General features: G+C 44.5%; 1 protein-coding gene across 6 annotated transcripts in view; it reads left to right on the top strand.

The window, feature by feature from the left end:
* The window catches only part of TFDP2 (transcription factor Dp-2), a 171,580-nt gene extending 146,367 nt beyond the window's left edge, over nucleotides 1-25,213 (top strand). For 5 of the 6 annotated variants that reach the window (XM_060011358.1, XM_060011356.1, XM_060011360.1 and 2 more), the window contains 6 exons: nucleotides 2,548-2,694; nucleotides 5,467-5,535; nucleotides 9,911-10,062; nucleotides 14,307-14,473; nucleotides 18,466-18,571; nucleotides 18,788-25,213. In XM_060011358.1, the coding sequence (XP_059867341.1) occupies nucleotides 2,548-2,694; nucleotides 5,467-5,535; nucleotides 9,911-10,062; nucleotides 14,307-14,473; nucleotides 18,466-18,571; nucleotides 18,788-18,971 (825 nt within the window). In that variant the 3' untranslated portion in view covers nucleotides 18,972-25,213. The remainder of the gene's footprint in view (nucleotides 1-2,547; nucleotides 2,695-5,466; nucleotides 5,536-9,910; nucleotides 10,063-14,306; nucleotides 14,474-18,465; nucleotides 18,572-18,787) is intronic. The other variant, XM_060011357.1, reaches the window with a different exon arrangement.
* The last annotated feature ends 689 nt before the right edge of the window (nucleotides 25,214-25,902 follow it).

The raw sequence follows: 25,902 nt of genomic DNA, 5'->3' as shown, positions 1-25,902 counted from the left end.
TATATACTTTATTTACTTTTATTATCTTTGTTTAGTAATGAAAGTCTTTGTGGCTGTGACTTTTCCATTTATGTATGTATGTATGTATGTATGTGGCTGCATTGGGTCTTAGTTGTGGCACGTGGGATCTTCGTTGTGGCATGTGGGGTCTTTCGTTGCGGTGTGCAGGCTCTTCATTGTGGCATGCTGGCTTCTCTCTAGTTGTGGCACGCAGGCTCCAGAGTGCGTGGGCTCAGTAGTTGCGGTGTGTGGGCTTAGTTGCCCTGCGGCATGTGGGCTCTTCGTTCCCTGACCAGAGATCGAACCCTGCATCCTCTGCATTGGGAGGCCGATTCTTAACCACTGGACCACCAGGGAAGTCCCGACTTTTCCTCTTGTGCATGGCTTTAGCCATATCCCATTGATTCCGATATGTTATTCTTTAGATATTCTATAACTTTGGTTTTAGTTTCCTCTTTGACCTAAGAATTGCATTAGAAAAGTTTCTTGTAGTTCCAGATGGTAGGAATTTTTGTTCATTGTCATGAATTTTTACCTTTATTACCTATGATCAGAAGTTGTGATTTGAACTTTTTCCTTTTTGGGGGGATTGCTTTGAGATTTTTCTTGTGAGCCATTATGTGGTGATTTCTTTTTCGTTTAATTTCCCTGGGCACTTGAAAAAAAAAGTATATGACATTCTGATTTTCAGTGAGCTTCAGAGTTCTCTAAATGGTCTCCCAGCCCCCGTGTGACCCGGCCCAGCATTACCTCTCATCTCCTACTATCCACTCCCTCAGTTACTACACTCCAGCCACACATTTCGTGGATATGCTCCTAATCAAGCCATTGCACCTGCTGTTTCCTTTGCCTGGAATACTCTTTGCTAGGGGTACATATGGTTTCCCTCTCCTCTCCACCGAATCTTCACTCAGCTGTCACTACGATGAGGCATTTCTTCCCAGCACTTCTCAACATCTAACATACATACATTTTTACTAACTACCCACCTCACTCCCGAATATAAGCAAGGGTTGGGTTTTTTTTTCTGTTTATTCACTGCTTTTTTTTTTTTTCTGATAATTTGGAAGGTTTGTAGTCTGTAGTTCGGGTTTTTTTTTTTACAACTTTAAGTAACTTCAGTATTTTATTTCTTAAGTTATCACCTACAGACCAGTATCTGTTGATTATGGAGGGAAAAATAGATCAATATGCCTATTATTTACTCCCGTCTCCCAGTTTTCCCCTCTGCCACAGGATTCGGATTGATTAGTGGCAGTTGTTAAAAGACTATTATTATTGTTGTTGTTTTTATGACTTTAAATGAATATATTGTGCCAAAATTGTTACTTAGTTCCTCTGCTTTGAATTCATGCCCCTTCCAGTATCAAGGAGGAGGAGATCAGCAGACTTCCTTTGCTGCCTCCTTCTGATATTTGTGGTTTTATTATTATTATTTCTACAGTGTCAGGATTTCTAATATTTACATTCAGTTCTATAACTTAAATCTCCCATTTATTTAAGTTTAGTTCTATATTTAACTTGATTCAGTGCTCCACCATCCTTTATTTTCATGGATTGATTGGATTTGGTTCATATGACCCACCTGTGCACAGTGAGATAAGGGGCTTTTCCACAATGTAAGTTAACACAGTTTCCTTCATTAAGAAAGTCTTGCTAACCGCCCCTCCCCCCCCAAAAAAGGTCAGCTGAACTAAACAGTGTGTATAGTGATCTGTGTGATTATATTTTGGTGCAAGTTCACTATTTTCATTGTATATTAGTAATGGTTCACAGATCAGCACTAGTGCATGGACCACATTTTGAGAAGCACGTTTACTAGAGCTTAAAACATGGATCCTTGGGCTTCCCTGGTGGTGCAGTGGTTGAGAGCCCGCCTGCCGATGCAGGGGACACGGGTTCGTGCCCCGGTCCGGGAAGATCCCACATGCCGCGGAGTGGCTGGGCCCGTGAGCCATGGCCACTGAGCCTGCGCGTCCGGAGCCTGTGCTCCGCAACGGGAGAGGCCACAACAGTGAGAGGCCCGCGTACGGCAAAAACAAAAACGCAAAAAAACATGGATCCTTGACTTTTCAAAGTCTGATATCCTCCTAGGCACTGCAAGGCCTTAGCCACTTTAACTTCATTATGCCTTTCTCATATATATACTATTGTCATGTATATTAGTTCTATATATATTCTAGACTCTACAAGATACTATGTTTTATACAGTGAGTATTGAGATTTACCTTTAGAGTTGGTCTTCATTCCATCCTACATCTCCAAGCTTCCATCTTAGATTATCTTTCTTTTACCTAAAGAAGGCCCTTTATTTAGTATTGTTTAATTTAGATCTGTTGGTAACATAATCTTTATTTTTAAGATTGTTTTATGTTTTAGATTGCTTGAAAGTATCTAGTTCATCTTTACTTTTGAAGGATACTTTCACTGGGTGTGCAGTTCTTTCAGGTCTTTGAAGATACTATAATAATATTAATTAAATATTCTAATATCCTGTGACTGTATCTTAACCTTTAAAATTTATCACTCAATAAAAATATTTTTTAGCAGGCTTATGACCAGAAGAACATTAGGCGAAGAGTTTATGATGCTTTAAATGTGCTAATGGCAATGAACATAATTTCAAAGGAGAAAAAAGAAATCAAGTGGATCGGCTTGCCTACCAATTCTGCTCAGGAATGTCAGAACCTGGAGGTAAGTGAGGAAAATCTGTTTACAGATAGTAGTTTGCTTTCTTTTACATCAGAGACATTTTAATTTAGAGATGTAATCACATAGTATTAAAATATTCCTAATTGTTCGTTCATGTATATTGTGCCTTTTTTTAGCAGATTCTTCTATGTAGAACTTTAGAACTGGAAGGAGATTTAGAGAGGTCTAGTCTGACTCATGTCCTGATGAAACCGAGGGACAGAGAAATTAAATGACTTGATTTTTACTGTTTCTTGGAGATCTTTATTTTATTCTAATTTCATTCTGAGCAGTCTACTAATAAATGTTTGGTGACTCGTGTGACAGAAGTGCTATCTTATTTGATGAAATGCTGTATCCATCCAAAAAAATGGATCAAGTTGGCTGTTTATTTCTTGTATTTAACCTTTGACTCTAGAATCTGCAACAGAATGGTATGGTATTTCATTTAAATCCTTATTGGAATGTTCAGCTTACACGAATTTTTGGATGATGTATGCCAAAACATTGTTTATTCTGTTAGGTTTAATCATTAGACAAAATCTTTCCTAAGTGAGCATGTGTCCTGACATACTATTTCTAAATTGATTTGACATAATTTTACTGTCGTGGCCATGAAAGGTAATAGACCAAGGCTGAGTACAGCTTTAGAGGTGAATATGGTTGATTTTGTGGGTTTTTTCCGTCCCTTTTTCCCTCCAGCAAATCAAAAAATTTTGGTATTATTAGACTTGTGGATGGAGGGAGAAACCAGGCAGTCATCAGAAGTTCTAGAATAATGTTCTTCATGTGCTACGGTGGATATGTCCTTTTTTCTCCTCCTGATAGAGTGAAATTTGAGGGTTATATTAATTACCAGTAAGATTAAGCCGATAGCAAAGACTCAGTAAGCAGTAATCTATTAGCATCTACCATGTGCTTAAACAAAGATTATACGAGACAAAATCTCTGACCCCAAGGAGCTTTCATACTAATTGAGGAGAGCAGAAATGTAAAAGGAGTTAACCAGAAATGTGATGACACCTGTGAAAGAAGTATGTACAGATTCTCTGGAAAGGTAGCTAAGGGAGGGCTTTACCAAGAAAAAGAAATCCCTGTGCTCAGTCCTGAGGGAGGGGTAGGAGTTTGCCAAGTGGTTTAGGGCAGGGAGGGCTCTCCAGGCAGAGGCACCGCCTGGGCTGAGGCAGGCTGAAGAGGGCGTGCCCGCAGTGGGTGTGGCCAGGGTACAGGCGAGGAGAGAGGGCATAGGTTTCTGAGTGCTAAAGCAGTAGGGACCTGATCCTATAAACAACCGAAGCTGCTGGAGAATGATAAGGACGAGAGCTGAGGGCATGTGTTCTAAAGGGTCACTCTACTAGTGGGTTGGAATTGAACTGACAGGAAGGTGAGGAGGGAAGGTGAGGGCGGGTGGGTTGGAGAGGGGCTGAGTTCTGGCTGTGGCGGTGAGGCTGCAGAAGTGTTTTAGAGGCAGCGTCAGTACAGCTTGGCCTGGCTGGGTGCAGAGCATGAGGGGCAGGTGGGGGCTGCCCTGTCACAGCCTCAGACACAGGGGGAACCCCCTGCAGCATCTTTTCAAATGGGGGAGAGCACAGATTCTACAGTGGGTCTTCAGTGTTTTAGGACTCAAGTGTGGTAGTGGTTAGAAGGCACCATGAGAGAGACTCTCGCTGCAGACTAGATGGGGAGCAAACAAGAAAGACGCTGCTTAGTTCCCTGGCAGTTCAGTGGTCAGGACTCAGCGCTCTCACTGCTGTGGTCCCGGCTTTCATCCCTGGTTGGGGAACTAAGATCCTGCAAGCCACGCGGTGCAACCCAAACAAACAAACAAACAAAACATATTTATGGGACTTCCCTGGTGGTCCAGTGGTTAAGACTCCGCGCTTCTGGTTGGGGAACTAAGATCCTGCATGCCGCAAGGCGCAGCCCACAAAAAAAGAAAAAGAAATACGCTGCTGGAGTAGATAAGAAAAATGTCTTATTAGATGACGTTGGCTTTTGCCCAAAGACACAGTGAGGAATTCATCTACGGGAAATTCAGACCCCAATATATGTTTTCTAGGTAGCTGTGAGAGTGAGGAAAATAATAGTTATTTGAAGCTGGGAAATATGTCCCATAAGCATGTTTCTTACAACAAGTAGGGATTTCGTATTGAATATGTAGCCTCTCTGTATTAGCAGCTGTGCCTGTTTAAAAGGCAGTTAAACGGAGATCTTAAATGAGATCTTACCTCATTCTTGGCAGTTCATAGAGCAAAGGAATTAATAATAGGGTCTCTGAAACCAGGTGGCTTAGGTTCAAATCCTGGCTGTTGCCACTCACCAGCTGTGTGACCTTGGGCAGTTACTTAACCCTCTCTGTGCCTCCATTTCCTTACTGCAGAAGGGGTAACAGCAGTACTTACCTCTAGGGTTTTGTGAAGACGAATTAAGAGAACATGTGTCCAGGGCTCAGCTGAGTGCTGGCAAGTAGAGTAGGTATTCACCACGTGTTAGCTGTTACTCTGATAAGCGCTTCTGTAATAAATAGCAACAGGTACTGCAAAGCGAGTGTTCACTCAGGGGATGGTTGTCATCATGGCAGTTGCCACAGTTCTGCTGTCTTGCCTGCGTGCTCACCCAAACCCAGAAGGTGCGATTTGCCTTTACTTATGTTCGTTAAAACGGGTTGAGTGTCTCTAAGGAAAATTCTCGATATCTCAGAACTGGGACCTGAAAAGCGAGCAGTACTTTCTACTCTGCATATGTTCATGCTATTTTGTTACCTGTGTTTTAAAGATCGAGAAGCAGAGGCGGATAGAACGGATAAAGCAGAAGCGGGCCCAGCTTCAGGAACTTCTCCTGCAGGTAAAGAAGCGGGGGTGTGTTTCGTTACCTTCCCTGCCTGTACTCTGCCTCTCCCCTTACTTGCTTTGGGTCAGCGTTTTCTGCTTTGGGTGCCTTTGAGAATCTGGTGGGGCCCTGCTAGGGCAGCCGCTGCCACGCCCGAGCTCATCACCGTGCTCACGACCTGCCCACCCCACCGACATCAGGGGGCCTCACAGCAGCTCTAACGTGGAACATATTATGCAACAGTTTACTTTTGACTCTTACCCTTACTCTGAACAGAAATTATTTTAGCCCTTATTTGGAACATCAAGGAATAAGGCTAGTTAAATTTTAGGCGCCTTGAGTAAAACAATCTAATCCACCTGTAATACTTATTATCTGTAAGTGACATTATAACATAAAAAGCTTTGTGAAATACCAAAACTGAAGATGCATTTCTGTTTAGGAAAATTAAACTTTATAGTGTAATGAGGATCCCTGTATTTATGCTTTTTTTTGATAACTGTCTAGAATCTGGGTAATTTAAAAAAATATCGTAGAGGCCTTGTATAAAATCATGTGAGGTCAAATCACAGGGTAGATGGACCTTTTTTTTTTTTCTATTTTTGGTAATTGTCAGTTGGTGTAAAAATTCACTTTGAGCAGTACAGCGAGTCATTTTCAGTCCAATCAGAAAAACTTTGTAAAATGAGCCAGCGAGTCTTTATACTTTTGTTTTTAATCAGCAAATTATCTTTATATGAAAAGCTTTCAACCAATCATGAAATCGATGTGGATTTGAACAACCATAGGTCCTATTTCACTTTTGGTGTAATCTACTTTTCAGAAATAAAGGAAGCAATAAATTACCAAATAATTGTAACATTTTTTTTCCCCCCTAAAATACTCACTTTGTCTCATGGACAGAATAGGTTAAGTATTCCTACATGTTCCAGATTTTTGTTTTTCACTTTCTAGACGTGTATTTCTTTGTTCGTTTTTCACATTTTACATACACATCAGAGAGGAAGGAGAAAACCGCTAGCCCTTCCACAGCTGTGCGTGGTCTGGGAAGGAAGGAGGGGAGGAAGCGGGGCAGGGGAGACGGGACAGAGGCTCCGGCGACGCAGGCAGCCCTGCCAAGATGTTCCCTCCTCATTAGGCACCGCCTTCTCGCTACCCTGTGTCTGCAGCTCACACTGGCCCCTATGGGAACTACCTCTGGAGCAGGCGTCTTACGTATTTTTCATACTGGATTTCCAAAGTAGTCTTTGTTGGAAGAGAGCATTCTGCAGCTTAAAAGAAAAACAAAACTTGAAAGCTGACAGTTTATTCCTGTGCTGCTCCCCGTACAGCTCTGCCTGCTGAGAGACCTAGCCTGCCTCGCCGCCACCTTCCCCGGCTGCCTCTCTGTCGTCCCTGTCCCTGCAGCATCTGCAGTATTTCCCTCCCCACTCACAGACCCTGAAACCCTGTGCTAGGCCTTCCTCACATTTCCTCAAAACCCTCATGGAACATTTTGGTGCTTGATTTTTGGCATCTGTTATTATAAAAACCTGTTTATCAGTATGCCTGTAATTATCTGTTTATCAGAAAGACTTGCGCTGGGCAAAAATCGCCCTCATGTATGTGGTGTTTTCCCATCCCTAGATGGCCAGCACAGAGGATGAACTGGAATATGTTTTCCCCTGTTTATCTTTATACAATGAACATTGCTTTTTTTTTTTTTTTTAAAAAGTCCTGAGTTTCTTTTCCTCTACTGTCTCTCAAAGTAAATGTTTATGGAAGATTTCAACCCAGGCACAACCTAGCTGTCAACATTTATAAAAGCAAGTCTCTCTAAACATTAAAGTGAAACCCCAAGTATAACTTCTAATCTCCTGGTAGACATATAGCTTATTTCTTCCTCGTAAAATTAAGCAAGTTGTCCCTAAACAGGAAAAATTTGCCTCGCTGCGGCTAAGCTAGCTTAATTTTTTTTAACAAGGTCACAGCTGCTGACGTCACGTGACCCAGGTCACTTTTACTTACATGGCACCCTTTCGTCCTTGGTGATGTGGGAGAGGAATGGTGTGAGTAGCTTCTGCCTACACATAATCTAGATGCCCTGCTTTTGTCTGTATCATTGTCCCTTCCAGCCAGTAAATCTCTTCCAGAGCTACTAATGCAGGGCAAAATGAATGAATACACCTGAAGCTGCTTAGCCTCTGAAATAGATGTTAATGAGCCCGGAAAAGAACGAAAGGCTGAAGGAAATCAAAGGGCAAAAAATAAGGAACTCAGTCCAAAACAACTGGGAAATGATTTTTGTTTTTTACTATCCAAATAACTTTATATCTGTATTCACAGTGCTTTGCACAAGAAAAATCTTTTTTTTGTTTTTTTTTTTGTGGTACGTGGTCCTCTTACTGTTGTGGCCTCTCCTGTTGCGGAGCACAGGCTCCGGATGCGCAGGCTCAGCGGCCATGGCTCACGGGCCCAGCCGCTCCGCAGCATGTGGGATCCTCCCGGACCGGGGCACGAACCCGTGTCCCCTGCAACGGCAGGCGGACTCTCAACCACTGCGCCACCAGGGAAGCTCAAGAAAAATCTTCGATGCTATTAAATGTACACAGTATTTAACAATGAATCATACATATATAAGAACTTTTACTTACCGCTGTTTATATGCCACCCTCTACCGAGGCCCTCCCATGGCACTAGGACCACAAAGCTAGGAAAAGTATGGGGGTGTCTCCAAGATGCTTTTTCTAGAAGAGTAAGGAAGCTAGGCAGAAGTATTCAAACGTATAATTCTTTTTCCCAGTTTTACAGTTTCAGCATATTTTTCCTCTATTAAGTGAACTAAGCATTGAATATAAAATAGCCTTAGTTCGTTAGCAGCAGAAAAGAACAAATTAATAAGTATGACTTAAGTAATGTTTGGTAATGAATGGTGTTGACAGTGATGGTTCTGGACACACTGTCAGGGCTAGAATAAATTGGTTTCCCTTCTGTTTTGTGCATTTTAAAAGAGTAAATGTTTACTTTCTAGGGAGATAGCACCCAGCCATTTTAAGATGACAGTAATCTTAATCAAGCTTCAGTTAAGGCCCAGCACCTAAAATAAACACTCGTAGGATAAGGTTGCTAAAACATAGAAAATAATTTAAATGCGTCACTACTGGGTGAGAAGAGGGAACACGCTGATGGAAGGGTTGAAAGGCTGTGACTTTAGGAGCTTTTTAAGCCAGTATCTGTTCCACAAGCAGATGAAAGACTTTGGCTGCGTAAGGTCTTTCTAGCTGTGGAATTCTGAGATACGTTTGCCTTATTTAAAGGGGGGTGAGGGGCTTCCCTGGTGGCACAGTGGTTGAGAATCCACCTGCCAATGCAGGGGACACGGGTTCGAGCCCTGGTCCGGGAAGATCCCACGTGCCGCGGAGCAACTAAGCCCGTGCGCCACAACTACTGAGCCTGTGCTCTAGAGTCCGCGAGCCACAACTACTGAGCCCACGTGCCGCAACTACTGAAGCCCGTGCGCCTAAAGCCCATGCTCTGCAACAAGAGAAGCCACCACAATGAGAAGCCCACGCACTGCAATGAAGACCCAACACAGCCAAAATTAAATAAATAAAATAAAATTTTTAAATAAAATAAAAGGGGGTGGCAGGGTCTCTTTCTTTGACTTTTGATTAATGGTTATAACTTAAAAGTAGCAGCAAAATTCATTGTAAAGATTCAGGCCTTATATACCTTATAATCAATGCGAAGCCTCAGTTCCCTCATCTGGAAGATATCAGGTGGGGAGGGGCTTGGACTAGATTCCAAACTGTGCCCTAAAGATGCTTAGAAGTTCTGTGAAGGAACTAAGCGGTGAATGAGGGCAGAGCTGGCAGGACTCAGGACTCAGCCCCAGTGCAGCCAACCAGAGCAAGGATGCTTTGATCTGTTTTATAAACAGTGGGTGTCCCAGAAGATTTCATTTGAAGAAAGCATTCTGTGGCTTTATAAAGTTTGCATATTTCTGGGCTAGACAATCTAAGGGGCATATTTTTAACCCTAAACTCTCAGGAGTCTGTGTTAGATAAACACTGTATCTGTTGCTGTATCACTCTAAGAAGAGTTGTAGGTGCCACTGGCTCTCCCAGATTTGTAAGATCCTGTTTCTATGCTTGATGGAAACCATGGGTCCCATTTTCTGTGATAGGATATGTTAAACACCATTTAAATGTATATTTTCTTTCCCTCGAAATATATTTATTGAGTTGGATCATTCTCATCTTTTTTCTTAAATGTTTAATTAACTCATAGGTGAAGGGCCTCTTTAAATGCTCTAATTTTAAACTATATTTTAAATGTATTTAATTCATTTACTTCCAACTCACTTATCCACGTTAAATAACTATACGGGTAATTTTGTTGATCATTACAGCAAATCGCTTTCAAAAACCTGGTACAGAGAAATCGGCAAAACGAACAGCAGAACCAGGGCCCTCCAGCTCTGAACTCCACCATTCAGCTGCCATTTATAATCATCAATACAAGCAGAAAAACAGTCATAGACTGCAGCATCTCAAGTGACAAGTAAGTGGAGAGCCAGCGGCAGAGGGCGGGGCTGACCTTCTGTTAACCTGATTCCTATCATTTGCAAAATAAAGAAGGTTGTACCCATTATCCGAGCGCACCAAGGCTAACTTCCTTGGGGCTCATGAAACAAGCTTTTCAAACGTGGAGTGCTGTCATCTACTAGCGCTTGCTTCCACATTCACCCTCCGCAGGCCCCTCTCTTGAGCCTGGCACTGTGCTGCCAGTGCTACAGGCATACTGGTGCCCAAGTCAGGATGTGCACGTATATGGTATAAGTCTGGGCAAGTCACTGCGGTAAAGTAGAGCGTCACTGGGGTCTGGGACAAGGTAGGTTCACTAGTGATGACTGTCATTTATGGTGGAAATAGTTGAGATCAACACGCGGCACTAAAGCAGTTGTTTGTTTTGCTATATCCTATTTGAGTGTGCTTCTGTTTATAATGAATGAATAGACATGAAAGTGCTAGATGCCTTCTCTGCTTGCTTGCTTTCCTATTACCTTATAACTTGAAGTTTGTACTATTTATGACCTTCATTCATTTTACTCACCCCCAACCTCTGGCAACCACCAGTCTGTTCTCTGCACCTATAAGTTTGGTTTTTAAGATCCACATATAAGGTCCATCATCCGTGTCATTGCAAATGGCAGAATTTCCTTTTTTTTATGGCTGAATAGTCCATTTTCTAAATACACCACATTTTCTTTATCCACCCATCCGATGATGGACACAGGTTGTTTCCATGCCTCGGCTATTATAAATCATGCTGCAGTCAGTGAACATGGGAGTACAGATATCTTTTCAGGATAGTTATTTCATTTCCTTTAGACGTATACCCAGAAGTGGGATTGCTGGATCATGTGATAGTTCTATTTTTAATTTTTTGAGAAACCTCCATACTGTTTTCCAGTGGCTGCACCAGTTTACATTCCCACCAGCATGTTTTTCACTTTAACTAAGATTGATGGCAATATTTATCACAGTAAGTGAGAAATAGCAGTTTTCAAAATACAGAATTTATTTGTAACTTATTTTACCCTTCATGAAAACAGTAGTGGTCTTCAGGCCATGACCAGTATCGAGGTCGTTAAGGGCATAGGGTGCAGAGTGAGGCAGACACAAGTGTGGGTTGTGGCTCCCGCATTTAACTGCTTCAAAAGCTCTGTGTCCAAAGAACAAATGGGGATGATGCCGGGGCCTCTGTCACTTCCTTAGCCTTGCTGTGAGGATTAAATAAGATTATGCCTCTAAGAGGTCTGACTCATGGAAAGTGCTTTGTAAATGTTAGCTACTTTTCCAAGGAGTCAGCATATAACTTACCATCCAAATTTGGGACACGTTTGAGAGCAAAAGAGGGCTCAGTAACCACATCGGTGCCAGAGGCGTAGCCTAGAACTGTCCTGGGGACTGGAACTTCGAGCCTCTTAGAGCTACTGCATCACCGTGGGGCTTTACCACTCCTGGTTTCTCCCACTCTTTTCTCTGGCGGTGTTGCTTCCCTGTCTTGATTGCATACAGAGATTATGGGTCACTTAAATAAGAAGGAACCAAAAAAAAGAAGAGTAAGAGAAACAACAGGGATTTCTAGAGTATTTGGTAATTAAGCCTATAGACACAAGTAGAAATAGTAGGGACCGTGCAGGCTGTGATGTCAGAAGATGCATTTTTCAATCTTTCCTCTAGTTGTATAGTTTCTTAACTTCTCTGAGATCTCATTTCTTCCTCTGTAAAAACAAGAATTATAGTATTTAACTTGCTGGTTTACAGATGTTAAATTCATAAAGGACCAGCCCAAATGGTAGATGTATTATTATTCACACACTTAAAATTCTTTACAGAAACATGTGTCTACAAGGACTTGTGACATATTCTCATAAATCTGAGAATTCTAGAGAATGGTTAACATATTTTTGGGAAAAACTGTTAGAATTCTAGTTATTCTCTCTAGTTAGTCTCTTGTTTTGTGGGAAATCATTAAAATTCTCTTCTTTGGTTAATCTTTGAGGTCTAAAAGAGTAGCAGGAAAGTGTGGGGACCAGAGACCTAAGGGAATTAAGGATTCTTGTCCTTCTTGGGTGGTTACTGACTCGTGCCCTTTCCTCGCCCTCCCCTGAGTGGAGGGAAGGAGGCTCTGAGCTGCTTGTAGGAGCTTGTTATTCAGGGTGGGGTGCAAAAGCCTGGTCTTTCAGTTACTTTGGTGATGCAATCCTTTCCCCTTAGCCAGGAGGCTTTCCCACAGTGATGATTACATTTATGAAACCTTCAGCTTTTAACGTATGCCTGAAGTCACCCCTGGGGCAGGCATCCACTCCAGATTTTGTGTGGTTTCTTTTTTTTCTGAATTTCTATTAATGTCCTTATTTAAATTCATATACTTCAAATTACTTAAATGTGGCATTTTGCTTTAAGTTATAAATTTTGCCCTTAAGATCTAGCATAAAAAGTTTTACCCTTGCGTGACTTTAATAGAATTTCGTGACAACGTAAGCCCACCACTGTCCCAGAACTTCGCCTGCACTCTGTCCCTGAGGGGCTGAGGCTCTGGGTGATGGTGCCCCAGGGCATAGCCTGGGAGTCAGATGGACTGTTTCTTCTTACAGTCTCCTCTTTATTGAAAGCCTGTGCTAGGTAGCTGGGCATCCTGATTTGGTATTTTACAGAAACGTTCGGAAACGTGCTGTGTGTTATATACGACACTTTTTTCTTGCAGCGTTTTTACTCCTTAGGCCCTCAAGACAGGATTTGGGGGTTGGTTAGTTTGTGAAAAGTCTTCCATTTTCTGCTCATCTAAGGTATCATGTAGCTAACACTTGACTCATGAAAATGAAGTAAGCATCCAACATGCTTTTTCCTCAACCCTAGTTAGGCCAACTCATAGTAGGAAAGTTAGATGTTAAATTGGAAAGGCTTTCTTTGCGTTATTTTTTTGTTAATGACTGCTTGCTTTATTTGTTTTTATTGAAGTATAGTTGACATACAATGTTATGTTAGTTTCAGGTGTACAACATAGGGATTTGACACTTGCATCCATTACAAAATGATCACCGTGATAAGTCTAGTAACCATCTTTCCCCGTACAAACTTATTACAATATTATTGACCATATTCTTTATGCTATATATTATATCCCCATGGCTTATTTTATAATTGGAGGTCTGTACCTTTTAATCCCCTTCACTTATTTCACCCACCACCTTCAGCCCCTCCCATCTGGCAACCGACCACCCATTTGTTCTCTATGAATGTATTTTTATTTGTTTCATCTTTTAGATTCCACATATAAGTGAGATCATATGATATTTGTCTGTCTCTGCCTGGCTTATTTCATTTAGCGTAATACCCTCTAGATCTATCCATGTTGTCGCAAACAGCAAGGTTTTTGTTTGTTTTTTTTAATGCCTGACTAGGAATATTCCTCTGTGTTTGTGTGTGTGTGTGTGTGTACATCCCACATCTTTATTCATTCATCTATTGATGGACACTTCAGTTGCTTCCATATCATGGTTATTGTAAATAATGCTTCAGTGAACATTGGGTGTGCACTTTATGTTTCTGAATTAGTGTTTTTGTTTTCTTCAGGTAAATACCTAGAAGTGGAATTGCTAGATAGTATGGTAGTTCTTTTTTTAATTTTTTGAGGAAACCTCCATACTGCTTTCCATAGTGGCTGCACCAGTTTACACTCCCAGCAGCAGTGCACAAGGGTTCCCTTTTCTCCACACCCTCTCCAGCATTTATTTGTTGTCTTTTTGATGATAGCCATTCTGACAGGTGTGAGGTGATATCTTATTGTGGTTTTGATTTGCATTTCCCTGACGATTAGCGATGTTGAGCATCTTTTCATGTGTCTTTTGGCCACCTGTATAATCTACTTTGGAAAAATGCCTACGTGGGAAGGCTTCCTTAATATTTTATCTTTTGTGACAAAGTTATAGACAGCTTTGAAAAGTATTAGATTTAGACCAAAATTTCTGTCTCCAGTTTGCCACAGCTTAATGAGGGCTGAAATTTATGGACTCCTCTTGTCTGTCACAGGAAAGGTGTTTTAATTGGCAAGTGGTTTATTTGAGATGTCATTCTTCTGAACCCAGCAGAATGACTCATTGCCCTAAACGGTAACAATTTCTAGTACTGTAGCTGAGCTTAGGTCCTCATTCTTTTATTGAATATGCAGAGTACAAAACTATTCAGACCTCCCCAATACCGCAGAAAACCCCACACTAACTTTGTTTCCTGATGCAGGTTTGAATATCTTTTTAATTTTGACAATACCTTTGAGATTCATGATGACATAGAAGTGCTGAAGCGGATGGGAATGTCCTTTGGCCTGGAGTCAGGCAAGTGCTCCTTGGAGGATCTGAAACTTGCTAAATCAATGGTGCCAAAGGCTTTAGAAGGTTATATCACAGGTATGTTAACTCATGCTTTTTCAGTGTTGTCCTTGATTAAATGTCAGACCCTAACTTGCTAAAACCTTTCTCATAGAAAATTAAAGCCCACACTGTATGCCCTTCCTCAATTCTGTGCCCTTCCCTACCCTAAAATGTAACCTCTCTCTTGAATTTCTTGTTTATCACTACTTGCTTTTCTTTAGAGACACAAACACAAACAAATATAGTAAGCTGGAAACAATTTATTAGTTTTGCCTAATTCTCACCTTTACGTAAATAGAATCATAGTGATATATTCTTTTGTGATTTGACTTTTTTTCACTCAACATCATGTTCTTTAGATTTGTCCACGTGGTTTCATATAGCTGTAATTGATGCATTTTTACATAGAATTCTTGTATGCATAGAATTCTAGTATGTGGGTAAAGCACAATTTATTTGTTCATTTTACTGATCATAAACCTTTAGTGTGTTTCCAGTCTCTTGATATTTAAACGGTGCTGCTTTGAACATCCCCATAACTGTATCGCGGTGGCTGTGTGCAAGTGTATAGAGTGAGATTGCTGGGTCAGAGTCGGGTGCATCTTCATCGTTACTAGATGATGCCGCAGCTTTCCAATCTGATTTTGCCAGGTTACATTCTCACCTGCAGAGTGAAAGAGTTTTATCTTCCCAGGCAGGTGGATGTGAAATGGTATGGTAATTTTTTAAAATTGAGATTTAATTCATGTACCATTAATACACCATTTTTTTAAAAAAGTTATTTATTTTTGGCTGCGTTGGGTCTCTGGTGCTGCGCGCGGGCTTTCTCTAGTTGCGGCTAGCAGGGCTACTCTTTGTTGCTGTGTGTGGACTTCTCATTGCGGTGGCTTCTCCTGTTGCGGAGCATGGGCTCAAGGCGCGCGGGCTCAGTAGTCGTGGCTCACAGGCTCAACAGTTGTGATGTGCAGGCTTAGTTGCTCCACGGCATGCGGGTTCTTCCCAGACCAGGGCTTGAACCCGTGTACCCTGCATTGGCAGGTGGATTCTTAACCACTGCGCTACCAGGGAAGCCCAAAATACATTTTAAAGTGTACAATTCAGTGGTTTTAAGTATATTTACAGGGTTATTATGCAGTCATCACCAACCATTATCTCATTCTAAAACATCTTATCACCCCAAAAAGAAACCCCACATACACTAGCAGTCACCCTTTATTCCTCCTTTCCTCCCGGCTCCTGGCAACCACTGATCTACTTCCTGTCACTGTGAATTTGTCCATTCTGGACCTCTCATATAAATGGAATCATGTAATATGTAGCCTTGGTGACTGACTTCTTTTACTTAATGTAATGTTTTCAAGATTCATCCATCCTGCTTCATCCCTTTTTATTGCCGTTTTGTGGACATACCACATTTTTTTAATCCATTTGTTAGTTGGAGGACATTGGGATTGTTTTCAGTTTTTAGCTATTATGAATGATGTTGCTATAAACATTCTTGTACATGTTTTTTTATGAACATAAGCTTTTGGTTCTGTTGGGTGTATGCCAAGCAGTGGAATTGCTGGGTCATATGATAAACTGTATTTAACATTCGGAGGAACTGCCAAACTATTTTCCAAAGCAGTTGTACTGTTTTACAATCCTACCAGCAATGTACCAGGGTTCTGATTTCTCCATATCCTTCTCCACGCTTGTTCGTCTTTTTTATCGCAACCATCCTGGTGGATGTGAAGTGGTGTTTCACGGTGGTTTCAGTTTGCATTTTCCTCATGACGGATGATGGTGAGCATCTTTTCATGTGTTTACTGGCGATTTGTTTATCTTCCTTGTAGAAATGTCTATTCAGATCCTTTGCCCATTTTTAAATTGGGGTGTTTTAAGAGTATAGTGAGTGTACTTGAAAATGGAAACACTATGTTTTGCATGTTCTAAAATTCAGATTTTCACTAATTCAGAAATTTTCTTTATGACTGTCCTAGTTCCTAAGACTGTGGTATATTCTGCACATAGAATTTGGATGTATAGACAAAAGCATTCTTTGGCCTTTGCTTTTGCCAGTTTCCTTCATTTATAAGCATTACTACCTAGAACTAATATTAAAATGCCTTTAAAACATGATGAGAAATTCTAAAGTATATTAAGTCAAATATAAGCAAAGAGGTTGTTTTTATTTTGTTTTATGGTTTTGGCCCTTTAGTCACAACACAAGAGTCTGTTGATTGAGATTTGGTTTCTGTTGGATTTAGTTTTTAAATTCGCACCACCCGCCTCCTGCAAATGGGACCCCCTCTTCTTGCCCCTCAGCGACCCAGTTCCCCGTCCTCACCCCGACCCGCTCCGTGCTCCCCTCGCTCCCCCCAGAGAAGGACCTCCTGTTTTATTAGCAGCTCAGGCATCCTAGCCGTCCAGCAGGGTCTGCATAAAGCTCTTACTCCATAAATCACCAGGACTTTATTTTAGCTCATTCTCAGTGAAAAGACTCAGGGTGATTAGGCGGGCTCTGTGGCTTTGATCTCTTTGTGACCTTGTTTGCAGACCGGGATACAGACTTTCAGGTTAGTTCAGAAGCAGAAGCGTGTGTGCCTTCAGTATGTGGAGGGACAGGGTGGCTCTTGAGGAGGGTTGTGAGAACCGTTGTGTGGGTCCTAGGAAAGAAAGAAATGTTGGCTTCTCAGAGCCACTGTGAAAAGAAAATGTGTCAAGAGCTGTGTTCTGGCAGAAGGTTTCCATATATACTAATTGATAACACTTAGCACAGGATTCTGGCCTTAATTTCATTATGTACGGACTTGTTCTTATTGTATGTGTTTAAAGTCTACTCTTCTTCTTAGAATTGAAGGGTTTTTGTTGTTGTTTTTTTCCCCACAGCTGCCTTAGTTCGCCTGGGAAGAAAAGATCCACAAGGCCATTTTAAGATGAATGTAGTCATTTAGTTTACTTTTTTCCTACGTGGGAAGCTTCTCACTTGGTCAGGTAGTGCCAGGATAGTGGAGTTCCCAATCCCAGTACACAGTTTCTTTTCCTTTTTGCACAGTGATAATCAAAATAGTTTTATAAAGTATAATAAAAGCTTATTTGGCAAATTACACTTTCTCAGCATACACTTGGTCTTATCTCACAACGTAAGTCAAATAAGTTTCTTTTTTTAGGAATGCATTTCTGCTGTACCTACCACCTGTGTTGTAAACTCACCGTTGAAAGAGATGGTACTCCTTCGTGCGGTAACAGATCTCAGATGTTCCAGTCACTGCCTTCTCTGAGCTAACATTCTAGATAAGGAGACAAGCGTTTAAACAAGTCGAAGTACAATAAGAATTGGTCAAGGTCGTGATAGGAAAACTATGGTAAATGCATAGAAAATGAGATTGCAAGGACGTAGCCAAAATGTTTCATACAGACTAAAACAGCAACGCCTCTCTCGCCCTCATGAAAAACGCGACTGTGCGTGGCCTTTTAAAATAAGGTCTAGTTCAAGTTGTAAAGCAGAGGGTACCAGGAAGAAGACTAGGCCTCTGGTGCCTAATAGCACTGAGTTCACCAGGGGGCACGAAAGGACGGCGTGCTGGGGGCCTTGGGCAAAAATGTGTCTGTCCTTCTGGCCTAAGGCATTGCGACTTGACTTTGTCTGCACCCACTCGTGCTCAGCTTGTTAACGCCCCGGCCAGAGGCTTTTGTGCTGAGTTCGGCGGGTGTTCAGGAGTAGTACGGCTCTCACTGTACTGAGTGAGCTGCCCTCTCGAGGTCTTCTGTAAGAAGAAAGAATGAAGAGTCTGTGATTGGTTTAATTTGAATTCTTTCCTGCCGTAGTCTGCCTTCCTGTATTCCCCCCACCCACCCACCCACCCACCGCTCTTAAGTTCTATTTTCCAAGCTGAAGAAACCTGGGTTCTTCCCAGGGCAGGAGACTCGTCCGGCTGTAATTCAGAACAGGCCGATGGCCTTACTTGTCTGTGTTTTCTTCACGCCATAACAAAAGCAGCCACGGAACTTACAGAGCTGCCATCTGTTTTTGTTTTTCCCTGTAGATATCTCCACAGGACCGTCGTGGTTAAATCAGGGACTGCTTTTGAACTCTACCCAGTCAGTTTCAAACTTAGACCTGACCGCTGGTGCCACCTTGTCCCAATCAAGGTACGTATTTTTTCAGGGTGAGAAGGGCGAGCCGCGAAGCCCTGACCCTCCCTGGAGGGGGAGAGCCAGTGTGCTGCGCCGGCCGGCCGGGTCCCAGGCGGCTCCGGCAGGGCTGGCCTGCGGCTCCCCCCTTCCCCGGGTTCTTTTCCCTGTGTTCTCCAAAGCTTGAGACATCCACCACGTTAATGAGCCTGTGTGTTTTCAATTGTTTGCTAGTGCAAACCAAGGGTTGTGCTTGGATGCTGAAGTGGCCTTAGCAACGGGGCGGCTCCTGGCCGCAGACACTCACCGGTCCGGCAGTGCGGCCTCCCACTGCTCTGAGTCCCGAGGCGAGACCCCCTGTTCCCTCAACGACGAGGACGAGGACGAGGACGAGGAGGACTCCTCCTCCCCAGAATAAAGACAGGCGCAGACCCACGTTCTGCTCTTTGATGCTCATGTGTGTTTTTAGTGTGAGCTCTTGTGTTTGAAACGATTGCTTCGGTCTTTGCCTTTGTTTGCACTGTGTGTTCAGTGAAAACTAGGGAAACACAATAAGCAAATTACCTGAAGGCTGAGAGGATTGAGGTGAAAGTTAACGTAGTGTGAATGAAAACCCTGAACGACAGAGCAGTAGATCACATGGCAAACAAAGCACGTACTCGGAGGTGGCAGAGGGGATAGTCCCTGACTTGGCAGCACGAACGCAGCGCATTTATCTTCCGTGAGGCGGGGCGCCGTGGCCCCCAAACCCACGCAGCCCTCCTTATTGCCGAGGTGGCTCCATGAACAGTCCCCGACGGCCGTGTGCCCCACGCCCCGCTCCCTGCTCTGGGCTGCCTTTCACGAGGCGGAGCTGAACGCGAGAGGTTCCCGGTGGGAGGAGCTGTACAGCGAGGGATGGAGACCCTCGTGGCCCAAGGAGCACAGATTGAACCGCTGAACTAGTTGAAAGTCTAGTCGAGGTGCTTTACGCATCAGCTGCCTTAGACGGCTTCTAGAAAGGAGCGAACGCTAATTCTTGAGTACTTAAGTGACATTTAGAATAATTTATAGTCAAACTGAAATGATCACTATTAGCCAATGCATTGGTGCATAGAATTTTCTAGGGCTACTTCTGGAAGCCAAAATAGAATAGCATTTCCACGTGCATTAAATACTTTGCCAGCACTGCCTTTCGCCAGCAACCTAAATCTGGAGTTTTACAAGAGAAGAAAATTGTCTCTATCGTTTTAATCAGAGCTATGCATTTCATACCGCTTTTTCACCTAGAACAAAACAAAGGAACAAGTCCCTATGACCGAGTTGCTTGCTTACAAGTTCCCTGCCGTAATTGTATGATTTCACCCCGTGTGCAATTTGTGAAAATGAACTGTCATTACTTTTGTCTGAAAAGTATTTCCAGAATACGAACAGCAATGTTTTCCTGTCCATGTCACCTTTGGTACATTCTCATTCATCAAAATGACCATATTGGGTTGATTCCTGGGTCAAACGCATTTCAAACTCACCCGATATTCAGTGTTTCACAGAAACACCAAAAAACGTTGAGCACTCCAGGTGACTGGGTGTGCGGTAGATCAGGACATAGACTGTCAGGTCAGAGCCAAAGATGCCGCTAGGAACCGCGCACTGCTGGGTTCACTTCCCGCCCCTCTGAATATGAGTGTGGAGACACTGCCACCACAGCCAAACCCCGACCTAAGCACACATTAGTTAAGGTCTTGGAAAGGAGCAAACGATAATGGAAGATTAACTCTAAATCTCTGACTTGAATCATTTGGATTTGCCCCGAGATTATGCATCCAGCGTCTGTGGGCTCAGCGCTGAGCTCAGCCCAAACCGGCTCTTCCCTAAGCCCCGCAGGGGAGCGCGGGAGCCGGTGCCCACAGTGAGCCGGCGGGGAAGGGCCTGGCTGACCCAAACAACCAGTACACAAGGATGTACAACTCTAAGTTCCTTTGAGACAAAACGCATTCCATCAGGAATAAGCCATAGCGCAGACTCAGAGTGCGGAGGGGCCGGAGAGGTGGAGGCAGGTGCAGGAGGGCCCCATAGCAGCCTGAGTTCCGGGCCACCCTGAGGCCGGGGTGGGCGCGGGAGGGAGGGCCCAAGGGCCTCCAGGGCACGTTCTGCCTGGAAGGTGTCAGCTGCACCATCAGGGAAAAACCGGGTCTCCTTCAGGCTGCCTCTCCCTCTCCCGAGCCCAACTTTTCTTGCCCCTGGACTTGAAAGGGGCCCAGCGGGGACCTGGAGAGGCCCAGGGCCACAGCGGGCTTTTCAGACTTCAGAATACCATGCCGCAGGTCCCAGGGCCACACATCAGCGTTCATGACAGGTACACCAATCGTGAGCACTCCTCTACCAGGTAGCAGGCTCCTTGCCAGAGTTCGTGGGGCACCGATCCCCTCCCTCATCTGTTCTCTCTCTGCTGCTGATAAAATATGGGTTTAAAAGAAAAAGCAACCAAAGACTCCTCTTACCATTCGTTACTGGTGCCCCATCAGTGGCCTCCACAGCCAGCGAGCAGCGTGTGGTGTTTGTTTGGCAGGAAGTGGCCTCCGTTCCTCAGTGACACCCTTGGGTTACTGCTGAGGACGCCCAGCAGAGTCACACTGTGGTCACAGGATGTGTTGTCACGGGTGTAAGGCTTTACCTGAGCAGAAAGCTAGACTCAGATGTTTAGAAAGAGAAATTCTGTCATTCTTCTGCTTCTCCCCTAAACAGATTTATGTGGTTCTGAAGTTCATTACTCAGTCACAATTTCATATAGAAATCAAACAGAAAAAAAAAAAAAGGAAATTGTGGTTACAACATCCAGGCTTCTCTATAGGAGTAGCACTTGGGGTTATTTGCACACGCACATGTACACACACACGCGGACACCCCTCCCGGAGGGTGCTGGTTACACTCTGCTTGGGGGAAGTTCAAGAGTCCCCTTTTCCCTCAAGCGCCAGCGTATTCGGTAACCTTTCCGGTGCACGGTGTCGCCCAGTCAGTGAAGTCGTGATCCGTTTAGCACCCGCGCAGGTGGCACCAAGCCTGGCGTCTTTGGCCCTGATGTGGGAGGGTCCAGGCAGTGCCCACGGCGCCCAGGCAGCCGCCCACACTTCCTGCCCTTCCCCGCTGAGCGTCTGTCTGACCCGCTTCATTTTCTCCTGTGATGACAAGGTGATGGGAGCAGCTTCAGGAAGTGTTGGCATAAACTGTGCCTTATGATCACGGAGGACCTTGGGGAGGGGCCAGGAAAGGAGGTGCTGAGACGGTGATTCCTCACCTCTCAGCGCTGCCCGCCCCCCTGCAAAACTTTACAAATGACCCCTGTCTTCTAGAAATGGTGGGGAGAAAACTGTCTGCAGTTGGCTGCCACTTTACCAGGATAAAGAGGGTAACTCTCTTCGTTAGCAGAATTTACAGTTGTCCCCATACTCTGCCCTACCTGAAAAATGATGCCAGGGGCAGCCCCCAGGTACACATGAGCCCCTGCAGGTAATTCAAGCAGAGAGAATTCCACAAAGGCGTGGCTCACTTTAGCCGTGCAGACATCAGAAACTCGGCTGTTTGGTAAAACACAGCCCTTTCTGGGCTGCTCAGGTTGTAGAGACAGCAAAGTTTGGGTGTAACCTGGGCCCTGGGACCGTCAGAGCTTAGTGGGCATGGGTGGGGCAGGGTTAGCAAAGGAAGGAAACTGCCTCAGCTCTTCCTACAAGAACCACACACAGGGGGCGAAGCCTGGTTAGCTTCATGCGTGAGTCACTTCACGTGGCCTCTGATACCTCACCAGGCCCCTCGCCTCGGGCACATCTGTGAGGTGGCCTTCAGGGCTGCACTGCCACAGTGGTCCCTGCAGGGTGGGGGCTGGACAGTGAATGGGAAGATTTAATCCTTCAGTAAGTGTGTGAGTGAATACAGAACAGAAGATGTTCAGGTTGATTCGTGCTATGGAAACAATGACAGGGTCATGGGGCAGTGGGGGAAAGGCTACTTTGGCTGGCGGTATCCGGGGAAGGCCCCCTGAGAAAGTGACTTCTGTTCTGAATCAGACAATTGAAAGACCTCCCTACCAGGCCACCCTACCCCATAACATGCACTTGGGAATCTCTGCTAAATTCCAAAGGCCCCACTCTTCCAGCTTTCAGTGTACATTTTGGAGTCTGTCAGGGAATTTCTAAGATTAATAAAAGAAAACCAAACTTAGCTACCAGCAGTAGCCATAAACTAAGAGAACATTCTAACCCATGGAGGTCTCCTTGTTGGCTCTGTTACCTTCCAACTGAACCTACACAATAGGAAAGTGAGTAGAAATGGAGAACTTTTCTAGGTGTTTTCTTCTAGTTTTACAAGTTGTTAGATACATAAAGATCTACTTTTCATATTAGATGTATAAAAGAGAATCTTTTATCCTGCATATGGACTAGTTTTAGCAGAGCTGAAGACTACCTGAGGATCATTTTCCCAAATAGGTTCCCCATTTTCAGGCACCCGAAGCAGTGGTCCCCCAGCACTGACGATCACTCCCACATTTATCCAGACCCACGGGGTGTGCCAGGGCCCCTGCAGGACGCCGCTTGAGCGGCCCTCAGAAACGTGCCTCCCTGCCCTCTGATTCACAGTCATACAACGTTCAGTTCATTTGCTTAACTTCCATTCAAGCCGAAGACTATTACCCAAAAGGAAAATAGTGTCTGACGCTGACTTTACCGTTTTCTAAAAAGTTCAAGCTAATGCCCACGTAAATTACATTTCTCAGGAATTAGCCAAGATCTCTCTGGAAAGCTGTGCGTAGATAACCTTCGGGACCCCGTTTTCCCACCTACTTCTACACTCACACTGTGCTAAGGAAGAAAAGGTGAGGGCATAAACTCTGCCCCTCCAGTTCTGACCTGGGAGTCCCTGACAAGTACAGAAGTTTCAGTGGCCGCAGGTGTGCACTGACCACGCTCTTGTGACAGAAGAAAGTATATTCGCTTACTTCTGTGCAGCTGTACTTTCAGATAAAATCCTGTATTCTTACAGGGCCTTCGCTTTACACGAAGGCCTGTGAATTCCATGCTGTCGTGACCCCTTGCTACTCCAGCAGATCGGACTTTGGTCCTCTGCCTGTAGCTGCCTTAGAAGCCAGCGTAGTGGACACGTGGGGGCAGGACTCGCCCCTTCTCCACCAAGGGCCTCAGAATAGGGTCAAACCCTCCCCACTCACTCAGGCATGTGAAACCGGCCGGGGGCGTGACCGGCCCGATGCCCTCAGCCTGTCTGGCAGAGCCTGCCCTGCATCCCGAATCTCCCTCCTCCCGGGCCCCACTGCCTCCTACAAACCCAGCCCTCACCCGGGTCCTCCCAGAGGGCTTCTGGGCTAGCATCAGCGCTCTGTCACACCAAGTGCTGAACAGCTGAGCAGCAGGAGTGGACTCCGCCCGTGGGTCCCGGCGAGAGGCTGTGGTGTCAGCCTCGGGCCTGTCCCGGCCCGGAAGACCCAGGCTTAGAAGAAACCCGTTCCTCCCTGGGCAGAGCCCTTCACGCACGTTGGAGGTCAACTGGCCCTTCTGTAGCAATGTTAGCTTTTTTCTGTCCGTACCCGTCTCAACCAGGAGACGTCCCCAGATCACGTTTGGGTTTTAAAACCCGTCGCTTTGTCGCTTCAAACTCACCATGTTGTCACTTCCCATGCGCTGTCTTCAGCATGTCGGGCACTAATAGCAAATGGCCTGATGGTTCTGTGTGTTCACGACTGGGGTCAAAGATTTCTCGCAAACCCAAAGTCTCTGGGGACCGAGATTCTCTTCTGCTAAGAGACTTCTCTGAGCGTGTTGCAGTTCTGTTTTCCCCAGTAGAACCGTGGCGGCTTCAACCGTTCGGTGTCCCGAAAGGCGGACCCACCGGCCGCGCCGGAGCTCGGAGGCCCACAGTTCAGTACTGTGAGGTCTCGAGGCGGCTGCTTTGCCATCACCACCCTGACGGTTAGACAAAAAAGAAAGGCCATGAGCCCAAATCCCCAGCTGGTTCACCTGTTCATTTGTAGATGTCGTACTCTGATCATGTGCTGATAGGTTTTATTTCCAGAAAATACAGTTCTGCTTTTTTCTGCATGAAGGAAACATCATGGTGCCACATGCTTTAAGCAGTTTAAACGAGACATAAGGGGAAAATGCAAACACCACATCTGACCTGCCTAATGTAGACTTTATTAGATTGAAGTATCTAACCTGATTATTATTTTGTAGCATTCTCAAACTTTGTAAATAAATACCATTATTTTTATATGGAAATTTTATAGAAGAGCTATTTCTGTATACTTAATTATTCCTGGGTTTTCTGAAATTGCTTCCAATAGGTCATGGACAAGTGCTAATCTGTGTTCCTGTAAAGGATGGTTCAAGGACCACCCACAGCAGAATTGATGGGGGGAGTTTTAAAATTTTGCCTCCCTGGGACCCACCCCAGATGCTCACTCAAAAGCTCTGGTGGCAGGGGGGAGGGGGGAGCCTGGGAAGCTGTATTTTTAATAAACTCTTGAGTGGGTTTTTTTGTCCATTACAGTGTGTCTGTCCATCCTGAAAGATTAAAAGAAGGAAAGAAAGAATAAGCATTTGAAATGAGTTTAAGTTGTGCTTGAGGAAAAAAATGTATCAGACTGTTCCATGATTTGAATGAGATGTACTATAGAAAAAATAAATAATTTAAAATAATTGTGGTCTCATTATTAGCAGGCTGATGGCGATGGTGGTTAGTGAATACTGTGCAGTGCCCAGACCCCGGCCCCATCTGAGTCCCTCTCCCCAGGAATTGCCCTTAAAAGGGAGCTGCCTCACCCAAGGTAATATACCACACGCAGCCAGTGAGGGGTACAAGAGGCCCAGCCGCCTTGCCCCAGTTGGGGTATCTGAAGGGCCGTCTCCACGTCAGAGTGCCTCGGGGAATTGGCTGGTTCCTCTGACGACTGTGTCATGGCTCAGCTACCCTCTAGCCCACCCTGCCCCCCTCACTACTTACAGGTCACGTCCCCAGAGCACTTCAATGCACATCCACCACCTGTCCCACCTAGGATGGAAATGTCAGACATTTAAAAGGTTTTCTGCATTGGAGACCTGTGACTTTACATCTTTGTAAGATCACTTTAGAAGATAATCGCCTAAAGAATAATGTCTTTACAGTCTCAGAAACAACCGACTGTAATACAGTTTTTTAGGGAGAATGCTCATCTTCCCTTTAACCAAGCCGGCATCAGAGAGACGAGCTACAGTGATGAGTACGGAGTGAGGCCCCAGGAGCCACCGTGGCCCCCAGAACCTCCTGCTCAAGCAATCTCTGCCTGCCTTGGGAGGGGTGGGAGCCCTTGATAACGCTGTCTTATA

Source organism: Delphinus delphis, chromosome 4 (genome assembly GCF_949987515.2).
Source record: "Delphinus delphis chromosome 4, mDelDel1.2, whole genome shotgun sequence".
NCBI classification, from domain to species: domain Eukaryota; kingdom Metazoa; phylum Chordata; class Mammalia; order Artiodactyla; family Delphinidae; genus Delphinus; species Delphinus delphis.
The sequence above is the reverse complement of the archived record's forward strand: the minus strand, read 5'-3'. Positions and strand labels throughout refer to the sequence as shown.